Source organism: Rissa tridactyla, chromosome 1 (genome assembly GCF_028500815.1).
Source record: "Rissa tridactyla isolate bRisTri1 chromosome 1, bRisTri1.patW.cur.20221130, whole genome shotgun sequence".
Lineage (NCBI taxonomy): Eukaryota > Metazoa > Chordata > Aves > Charadriiformes > Laridae > Rissa > Rissa tridactyla.
This window is the reverse complement of record NC_071466.1, coordinates 4,185,515-4,196,637: the sequence shown is the minus strand read 5'-3', so window position 1 is coordinate 4,196,637 and position 11,123 is coordinate 4,185,515. Positions and strand designations below refer to the sequence as shown.

The window sequence follows — 11,123 nt, the reverse complement described above, 5'->3', positions numbered from 1 at the left end:
GCAAGCAATCAGTTATCAAGCCACATGACAGCAAGGTATATGATCACAACAACATCAGTTTCAATGCAAAGAGTGATTTTCTAAAGAAATCATGAAGATCGGTTTATAGATACCTATACTGCTTTGGCTGACAACTTTTAAATAATGAGCTATTATACCAAAAAAAGTTCTGGTGGGAAGAAGTGCCTTGAGTGAGCTATTTGACTCCTAATATTTTGATAGGAGATTTAACAACTTAACTCTTGAAAGCTCAAGAGCTTTCAGCCTGCTCAGCTGGAATCGTAAAGGATACAATGGACTTAATCACCAGATTAAAATATAGAATTAAATTTAATTAATGCTTCAGAAATAAGTGAGGCAAATATGCTGCATATTCAATAATTTTAAATTATTTGTACTTCGTGTCACTGACTTCTTCCTCAACGTACGGGTGTATAAGAACAAGGTCAGCACCCAAGGCTTTCCTACTATTTTTGTCCTAGTTTGTGTCACATTCTTAGAATTCACCCCTGAAAATGAGCAAGGCACTGGACAAGAATTTCCTGCACTAGGGTGACTTAAGTGAAGACATGCAACACTCTGAATCAATGATTCATTTTAGATTTGTTACAGACTGAGTATAGAGTATTCAAACAAGAAGCCGTGATCACTACAGACAATGCAGGTAATCTTGGAGATGTAGCTGCTGCAGCTGAATAACAGCAGTGTGATCTGAAATAGAAAACTACGAATGTAGAAGCAAAGGGAACGGGCCAAAACTCAGATGGTATTTGCATGCACATGTCCTGGAACTGCTGGAGTTGAAGGCTTTCTCTCTCCTCCTCCTGGTAAATTTGAGGACGGAGATAATTAACTGAGTAAGTGGCATCAACATGCAATGATGAAGGGGAAGAACATCCCAATGGTGTTCAGCAGAATGATATGGAAAGCTGAGAAACCTCAGCATCTGCCATCCTGGAGTCTGTGGGAGGATTCATTACTGAATTAAAAAAAGTAACAGCTAAAATAAGCTAAAGTATAATGAGAAGAAATGACAGAAGAGACCAGCAATGCTCCCAGAGATAATCTGGGAATTATCCAAGGGTTCTCAATCTTGCTTAGAACAACAGTGTGGAACTAGGGATGTTCATATGGGTGAAGATGTTCAAATAAAAGGTGAACCAAAGACTGTTAAGTATCTTGTCCTTTAGCCTGGTAACATATGCAGGCTTTTTTCTACAGTCAGCAAGAAAAGCAAGATATTTCTGAAAGCTTCCACAGGGCCAGCCTGAAATTTTAGCCTTTTCCCACTGACTTCGGAAAGCAAATCAAGTCACCTCCATGCCAATGAGACGCAGTAGGCCAGGATATGGGAAAAAAAGAGAAGTTTTAATAGATTTCTGAATTTTCATTCACTTTCAAAAAGCTGATTTCTCTTCTGAGAGAATGTTCTTTGGAGCTGATTTTTGAAATAATCTCAGACCGGCTGTAGTAAGTACCAGGAGGCAGGGGACTTTTAAGATCTTAGCTCTTCACGGCTCCAGGGAATTTGAGCCAAGAGATATTATATGTCAACATAATCTTTTGCAGGGGACACTTTTGGGAAAATTTCTCTCTATTCCTCTTGCTTGAGCAGAGCCACAGCACAAGAAGAATACAAAAGTTTACGCAGTTGTAAAAAAAAGAATGAAAAAGGAGACTGGCTGCAGCTGTGGTCCAAACATGGCTTAAGAACAACAAAGAAAATTTTTGAACTACATCTTTTTTGCATTCTTACTGAATTTAGCTGAGAGACAGGTATTCAGCAGGGACAGGTATGTTGTTCTAGATGTCCAATAGCACTACTTCAGATTGCTAGAGAAAGCCCCGGGTATCTCAAGCAGGAGAAATAGTGTAAACAGACACAAACAAGAATGTTTGAGGGACTAGCAGGTGAGGATTAAAAACAGAGAGGAAAGAGAAAGAAAAGAGAATTTAAGAACAATCTTAAAAGGAGTCAGGGAAAAATAAGAAAAAAAAAGAAGATAGCAGTCTGTAGAAGAAAAATGGATTGGCATGTGGGGTAAGAGAAAGCAAGTGACGGGGAAAGGACAACAAAGCAGAACTGACTGAAATGGGATTTGAAGGGGAAACTTCAAATATCTCAAGGTCTCAGCATGTGGGCTTTTTTAATTTATTTTTTTTAAACACCTTCACAAGGAAAGGGAGGGATTTTGTTTGCAATGCTGTCATAAAAGAAAAAGGATAAATCTGATGAAAACAATGTGTGCTTATGAGAATAAAGTAAATATGGCAATGAACCCAGATTGATTTTATTAGTATGTATTTGCAATAACAGCAACAATAGCAGCAAAACCAGACAAGATTTTTAGAGGAAGTGGTAAGAAAAACGGGGTGATAAATGAAGAAATATTATTTTTTTCTATTAAGGAAAAAAGACAGAATCAAAAGATAGGGGAAAAAATAGAAGAAGATATAAAGCTAGGAAAAATATGAAATGCAAATATTACACTGGGGGGAGGGGAGGAAGGAGTGTGGGAGAGGATAAAAACCCTAGTCTAATCACCTACCAATCCATTTTTTAATTTATGAATTCACTCATCCATCTTAGTCTCATCACGATATCATATCTGAGTGCCTAAAGGCCAGAAAGGGTTTAATTTCACCCCTCCTCCCCAACAGGCAATTGAGGGATGGCAATATCAAGTCATTATTCCTATTTAGCAGTTTGCCTCTACTTTTTCTGTAATAGCAAAAAAATTGATCTGCAATGGAGCATGTGGTGCGTGGATCCTAATCCAGCAATATCTGCTTCTGGAAGGGTGCACCATTGCCCTGGGTTGTTTACCTGCAAAGTGAAAAGAGACCAGACAAAGTAGATGGAATGGACCTGTGGGACTTTTCCTTCCCACACAAATCACATTGTAGACACCATCCATGCTACTGCTCTGTTTTCTGGTCATAAAATGTTGTCCCTGTCCTTTCATACACAGATAGGCCAAACACTGGAAGGGGGATATGGCCTCTAAGGGTGGAGACGAGCAAAGCTTTAGGAATGAGGCAAACCCCTCTGACCTCTGAAATGCTTATGAGTGTCAGGAACTCTGGTTTTAAGAGTGCCCATGCTCTTTTCCATTATATCTTGGCCAGTATTTGAAATTCATTGTGATTACTTTGGCCAATATAATGTTCTTTTGAGTCGTTGCAAAAGCATAGGAGAAATGGAAATTTGAAAATAATGAAGTGTTCAGCTAACAGTGATATTAACATGCAGTTACTTTATTTTTTTTAATATTCATGGACAGTCAAAACCAGTTTCACATTTATTCAGAAACCAGACATTTTTCCTTTTCTTTTCTTTTTTCCTTTTTTTTTTTTCTTTTCTCAAAAAATCTTAAGACCCATGTTTCTATTAAGGGTTTGTCTGACAGATTCGTGAACAGCCTTATTTATACACCTAACTAAGCTCCAATGACCTCCCATACAGATGTCCTCAAACAAGAAACAAACAGGATAAGAAATATTGAGGGGAAGAGGGATTAGCTTTGAGAAGTGTTTCGTAACATTGAAGAAACTGTCCTTGTGATATTAATGAAATGAAGGTTGAGCATTACGATAGGAAAGACAATAAATAAATAGAGATAAAAGTAATCCTAGGTTATAATCCTATTATAAACTCTTCCAAAAGGTAGAACATTTCTCCAGACCTTTCAGGAAGATGGGAGGTCATATGTCAAGAACAGATAGGTGAAGTGTGGCATCCTCATTGACGCTTATTTTGCTTTTGAGATTAACCAAAATTGATCAGAATAAATTAGCACCATGGTGCTGTCAGATGCGAAGAAGGTCAAAGGCTTCATGATCGCCGTTAGAAAACTGTCAACAGAGAGAATTAGATCTTTAGTGGCATTTATAAGAACATCTGCTCTTGGGTCCCTGGAGCTGGCAGTGCTGCCTTGTTTATCTCTATAGAGAGGTAATTAACACCATGGAGAACACCAAAATATTGGAAAGAGACTCTATGGTTAGCAGAAGAGAGGTATTAATCCTAGAGATATCAGAGTTCATATCCACCACCCGGCTGCTGATTTGGTCAGGTACAGACTGTGATTTATCCAGGCAAAAGAAAAGACATGACAAAGCGGATCAGCAGCTGAAACCCAGAATGTCTGCGGTAGCTCTCCTTTCTGATTCACATGCTGGAAGAACGGTAGGGAGATATTTGCCAGCTTCACGAAGATCCTACTGAGATTGCAATCAGAAGTCCCTTGATTTCTGCACAGCAAAATACTGCTTTTCCTGGAAAAAGAATTGTGATGAATCCTCACCTAGAAAAACAAGCACAATGGCACTAAAAAAATAAAAAGCTGGAGAAGAGAAGACTTGGTTTTCATGTAGTCAGTATGAAAAACTGCACTGATCACCTTTTTCAGCATCCTTACAATGATCTTGGTGCTGCCGTAGCTACTGGCCTTATATGAACTGCAGACAGTATTTTCCCATTCATATTGTCTATATTTCCTGTAACCTGCAAAGTTCCAGGGGAAATGTACTGGTGAACTGACTCTTATTTTCAATCACCATATAAACACTTCTCAGACAAAGAAATCTCAACAAAGTTCTTCTTTTTTTTCTATTTTTTTTTTTTGTGCAAAAATAGTAATTGCCAAAACATTAATCAGATTTATTTGTCTGCTTTCTGGGATAAACTAGACATAGAAACGAGCTTGCTATACGTTGGTGTATGTTATTCTGTTGTAAAATAATAATTGGAAAGCTTTTTTAATATGTACCAGAAAAAGAAGGCTAGGTCTGCAGAGAATACAGATAATGATTTTAGGAAGGGAAAGGCTGAAATCCAAAGAGCAGGGCAAGATCAGAAAATAAACGGGAAACTCTACCTACTGTGGAAGAAGACATGAAAATAAATTGAAGCTTGGGGGAAGGATGGAAAGGGAAAGGACAAAACTAATAATTTATTTACCAATTCAGTCATTTAAAATTCTAATTTATGTACCCATCTATCTCACTCTATGCTGCGTGTAACAAAACTTCCATCGATACAACATAAAGGCATCAGGTGCTTGAGCTTTGTCCTCCTCTCCCCTGGTAGCACTGAAGGATATTTTATTAAGCATTACTCCTGCCTCAGATCTCCCCCTCCTGAAGGTGAGGAGGCAGTGAAAAAGCTGGGCAGCGGTCGTTATTTTCATACTTGGCTCTGATCTCTTTCCTTCAGACTGCCACCAGGAATGGGTTTGAAAATACCTAGGGAGAAATATCTCATTGGAAAAATGAATTTTGCCAGAGCTTCCTGATCAGGTATAAAAACCCAAACACCGTCACAACCACCACCCCCACCACCACCACCCCCCCAAAAAAAAACCCAAAACAACCAACAAACTATCAACCAACTCCAAAGAATCCCTCATTTCTTTCAGGAGGTTTTCTTTTCATGATGTTGCCAGCTGGAAAAAGGACCACAAGAGCTATCGCTGTGTGACTCTTTTAATCTTGGTCCATGTTGGCAGGGCACGCAGCTGTAGAGCAGGATGGTGCTGCAGTGTGAGCACGGTGGTTCCCATCTGCTTCCTTGCAGAACTACGCAGGCAGGGCTCTTGAAGGACTTTGGGATCTCTCCTGACGGCAGGGGGTTGGACTAGATGAACTCCAGAAGTCCCTTCCAACCCCTATCATTCTGTGATTCTGTGATTCTGTGGTGCCGCACGCGCGGCACTGGACATTATGGTGGTCTTAGTTTTACAGTACGTTGTACCGCACCTCCAAACGCTAATTTTATGAGTTCAATCGTCCTTCTCTCCTGCTCTGCAGTTTGACCCAACTGTTTGCACTTGCTAATAATATCCCTTTGTACTACACAGTGCATTCATTTATTAACATATTCAATGTAAAAAATAGTTTAAGATAGCATTTTAAAGTGTTATATTCACCCTTTATCTAATATTGTTAACTAGTGATTTCAAAGCATTTTATAAAGGTTTTACTCCAATGTTTCAAACACTGGAGCCAATGCACTCCAAGACCAGGTGAATCATCCTCTTCATTAGTTTTATAAATGGGACTGAAACTCTCACCACAGTGATTTATAATGTAGCACTATCTAAATGCCTGCACAGAGGATATACAGCGTAAAAAATACTTGAGCTGAGCTGAGAATTTCAGAGTAAAATCTAACACATTATTTGATAAAACATGGCAGGATTTGTTGAGGAACATATTTCATCAACCACGCGTGAAACTGCATAGTACTATAAAATACTAAAAGAGAACAACCTTAGAAACAACTCACAACTACTCAAAGCAGCAGCAAATCATGTCACAAGGCAAATTTGTGATCAGAGCAGTCAGCTCAACAAGGAAGAGATTTTCTATAGCAGACAGGTAGGACATTGTAATCACCACCTTAGTAATCCGCTTTAAAGAAAACGAAATGAATGAGCATAAAGTATGTTTTGAACAAAAAGATACATTTTAAAGAGGCATGTAACCACTAAGTTTCTATAAATGTACTGGAATCCTAACACAAATAAACCTGATTCAGAATATAATTTGATTACATTAATTGTCTGTATGTTTCCATATCTTAATTTTCCCTCAAGTTATATTTTAGCTAGTTTTTCATGTTTAGAAGCATATTCTGTTTGTACGTCACACCAACTATGGTTTGTACAGCATGTGTTTCATCCAATTTTAACTTCTCAGGTGAAAGATCCTTTAGCTGAGAACTGGTATTTGTGAGCTCTGTAAATTTTGTCTCTGTTTTAATCCCATTTTCTTCAATTCAAACATATAAAACTGTCAGTCTTAAAGTGAGAATCTGAGATCACAAAGCATCCTGTACTTGATTTATTATTTAAGTTCATTGTTTCCTTTCAGCACATTTTTATTCTCACTTTTTATTAAATAAAATTTAGGGAGCAAGATTGGTGTAGAAAAAAAGGCAAAAATGCCTGTTATTTCAGACGTTCTGTCTAATGACAGAAATCTCTGAAAGATGAAAGCTACTGACTAAGAAAAAAAGACAGTGAAACAATACATGCACAAAAGTCTTGATTCCAGATCTGTTACTGGAGAGTGTTTCTCTCAAGTTATAATATGAGGCATAGAGTCATATTTTTCAAATGGCACTTAAGATGCTGGCAAAGCATCCTGAATGCCAATTTCAGTTTTGAATTGACTATGATCAGGATAATAGAGTGTATGGAAGGATATGCCCCAACTACAACTAAAGATACTGCGACTTTCACATCATCTTTACTTTGAGAAGTTGACAGTATCAACAGAATTTGAGCTACGAAACTGGAAAGATACAGGATCAGGAAAGAAATAATGGATTTAATGGCAGTTAAGTGAACATCTATCAAGGGATCCCTGAGAGTATCTACATAATATTGCATCTTCTTTGTGTGTTTCCATAAAGAAGTAATTAATAGGGCAGAGGTTACCACAGATAGTACTAGAGGAAAAAAACAGCCTACAAAGTAAAGAAGAAGCAGGTAGAGATGCGAACTGTCCCAGTCAGTGGTATGTGCTGTGCTATTTTCTCTACAGTTCCCCGTTGAGCTGCAGATATAGGTGCTGGGTGTAATCCAGAGTAAAGGAAGAGAAGTCCCAGAAGAGACCACCAGCGATCCTAGAAGGAGCCATGGGACCATCCCAGCCATTCTGAGCTTGATTTGCAGCAATAGCCATTGGGTGGCATTGATTATTTTCACACAGTAGAGTACATAGAGCCAGGAACTGAACCACAAACTGGCATGGTTTACAAACATCCACACAGCACCGAAAGCTTTGTACATGGAAGCCAACTTAAACTCATCCGCAAAGTAGAGACTATGAATGTGCATCAGTATGGTCATCTGCAAGATAAATCTTGATATGCTCAGAAAAATCAGGATCATATCGGCAGAAGAAATTTTTTTGCTTTTGATCCAGTTAATGATATTAACAGCTGTAATAAATCCATTTCCAAAAATTCCCAAAACAACTTCCATAGCTACAATACTTATTGAAATGATAAGAACTGGTGACAACATCTTGCTTCTTTTGTCAGCTGTGCCTGATTATCTTGTGCAAGAGGTTGAGCAGACCTGATGGTATCTAACTAGCCCCAGCTCCAGCCTGCTCACCTTATATCTAGGAACAAAAAGACATTTGGAAATGATAGTGGAAAATGATTATTGATGTTCTTCCTGAACATGTAAATCAGAGAAGGATTTAATAATTAATTCTAAGCTTTAACACGCATAACATTTGCCTATGTTTTTCCCTAGGGAAGTGGGAAAGTCAGCTGTATTAACCTCCCCATCTTTTGTCCAATTGTTGATATTCGTACCTAGAATGACAGAGAACTCTGTGGCTGTCTAGTTACAATGGTAACCATGAGGAAGGGGGTGCATCATGCAACCCAACACAGGCAGCAGCATATGTCAAGAGACAGCAAGAGCTCTTATATCATAACTATTATCTTTCTTTCATACTGCTTTGGATGTCTGTCAACTATAACTACAAATGAAGAATATTGTACAGCCTCCAGCCCTATTTTAGCGAATCACTCTAGACAACAAAGCGTCATTTACCCACGGATTACTGCTCCATATAGCTGTCCATTTCTTATATATCTTAGATCGTGTATTGGTCACATATATGGGACCAAAAGACAACAGTGACCAGTTCTACAAGGAGCAGTGATGACAGACTGGTGAAGCAGAGCAGGACATCTAGCAGAACCCTGTTAAAAGCCCCACCTTCTCCAGTTGCTTTCATTGTCCCAGCCTCTGCCCCACCTGTGCGTCCCAGAGAAGTTTCTTGCTCTAGACATCAGATCTAGACCTGTTCTGCTTGATGGAGTGAAAATCTCTCATCCATCTGCATACCTATGTCAGCTGTGGCTAGAAGGTGTAACAACCATCGCAGTCCAGAACGGTGGGTGGTACCCATTGATCTGCATCCTACATTGGTGCTTATTTATAGAATCATAGAATGGTTAGAGTTGGAAGGGATCTTAAAGATCATCTAGTTCCAACCCCCCTGCCCTGGGCAGGGACACCTCCCACTAGACTAGGTTGCTATTTCATCTATAAAGGAATATGTCTAGATTTACAGAACAATTTATCTTCATTTTCTCAACCCCAGGTCCATTAATCAAATCTGAAAATAAAGTATTGGCACATTAATATTGTCAATATATCCTTTCTTGAATTAGAGAAATACAAAACAAAAAGTGAAGACTTTGACAACAGGGTAAGAAGCAGCTGGGATCATTTTGCCACTGGAAAAAGTCTGGAAGTTCTTTGGCAGTAAAATATTTGTCATTTTTGTGGGAAAGTTGACATGTACTTCTGGAGTCCATTTCTCAACAGAGTAAAATGACTTAAAGGTAGACCAAACTTCTGGTCTGAATGTGGTAAAAACTGCCAATTTGATTTACTATTTACCATTACAAGCTTCAAGTTTTTGTTGAATTGTTCAGAAGAGAAACAGCTAACTTAAATTGGTATAAGTACATTTCTTCATTAACTTGTTGAAATGAAAAAACAGATTTAAAATCTCCATAGCTTTTGTTTCTGTCAACAATTCATTCATATTGAATTTATATTTCAGTTTAGGTCCTAGTAATCACAAGGACTAGGAGCTTTTTTTTTTTCTTAAAAAGAGAGCATACTTTCCTAATCATAACAATGAAAACTAAAAAAAAAAAAGAAATATAAAATTGGGACACATTTCCAAAATATTGTTTATTAGTTCCAGATTTTAAAAATCTCAAGGGAAAAAACAAACCTAAACTAAGAATACATTTGTATGTTTACATTTTCTATTATGTTCTTCAACAAAGGTATTGAAAATAGCAGCAAAGTCACATCTTACTAAGGAAAAAAAAAATATAAAGGAAGTGTAACTCAATGCCTACAGTATATTTTAAAGTTATATGCATAAAGCTTCCTGTACACAGAATATGCATTACAAAATTACAGTAGTCAGTTACCTCAAAAATGTAGTCATTAAGTTACTCAAGGGAATATGAAAATAACACTTTGTTTTTATGCACTCACAAAAAACAGCACTGCAATTATAAAGTAGAAGAAACTACAATGGAAGATAGATACAATATAGAAAAATGCATGACTAAAAGGGATTCTTAGCTGTTCCAACAAACAGTTACAAAATTCTATTCTATCTTCATACATACCATGAAAAATGAGAATTTAAAAGAAAAGTACACCTAATCTTTACCTACCCATTTCATTTTTCTCTAAGCAAGGTCGAAAATTAAAATAACTACTTGAGACACAAAAGAATATTCCTGCCTTGAGGACTCCCACTGGTTCCTCGAGAAAGAAACCATCAAACAACCTGTGCACCCTGGTAGTATTTGAGTCTTCATGAGTCAGATAAAGGAAACAGCCTGTTCCTCAGCGCTCTGTCAGTGACGTGTCTCATGTGCTTTTGTCCCAGGAATGGCTCCTGTATAAATATTTCCCTTTCTTTTGTCTCCTATTAGTTCAAGAGCTTCCTGGTGGACTGTACTGGTACTGTCATCTTCAATGGTTCTCTGGAAGATAACGAGTCTACTCACGGATGCTGTGACACATACCTGCAAGCATCAAGATGCAAAAGGCCAATTTATGGGTAATAGCAACCAGGACATGACCACATCTGATGCTTACTCCAATCTGACCCCAGGTTGTCCACTGGAGAACATCATAGTCTCACCTCCTGGTATGCAGCTCCTTGAATTTTCTTATTCCCCTTCTTACCCTTTCCTAACCTCAAAATTTAGTTGCAACATGCTCTTGCAGAAAACTGAGTGAGCATATGGAAGGGCGGTGGCAGCCTGAGCACCCTACATAAGTGAACCATGGCTATAGGGCAGGTACACTGCAGATAAGACAGACCAGAACATTTTTACTGAGTGCCACAAATACGTGTACTTTAGGTATCATGCACAATATGCCGAGCTGTGATGGCAGTGTAAAATGAGACAGGAATGGCACGGCTTGTGGTGGGTCACTGCGTAAACGTGAATAGCACCCTTCGGTCTGGGAATTTTCTCTGAGGAAACCCTTGACAGCAACCTGAGGGTGATGGAGAAGTGATCTCATGGATTATCCTCACAGTATTGG

At 38.3% G+C, this 11,123-nt stretch overlaps 1 protein-coding gene across 1 annotated transcript; it reads right to left on the bottom strand.

Annotated features, from left to right (window-relative positions):
* Positions 1-7,088: 7,088 nt before the first annotated feature.
* LOC128918964 (taste receptor type 2 member 40-like) lies at positions 7,089-8,036 on the bottom strand. The gene has a single exon (XM_054223867.1). The coding sequence runs from the start codon at positions 8,034-8,036 to the stop codon at positions 7,089-7,091; it is 948 nt and encodes a 315-aa protein (XP_054079842.1).
* Between the last annotated feature and the right edge of the window lie 3,087 nt (positions 8,037-11,123).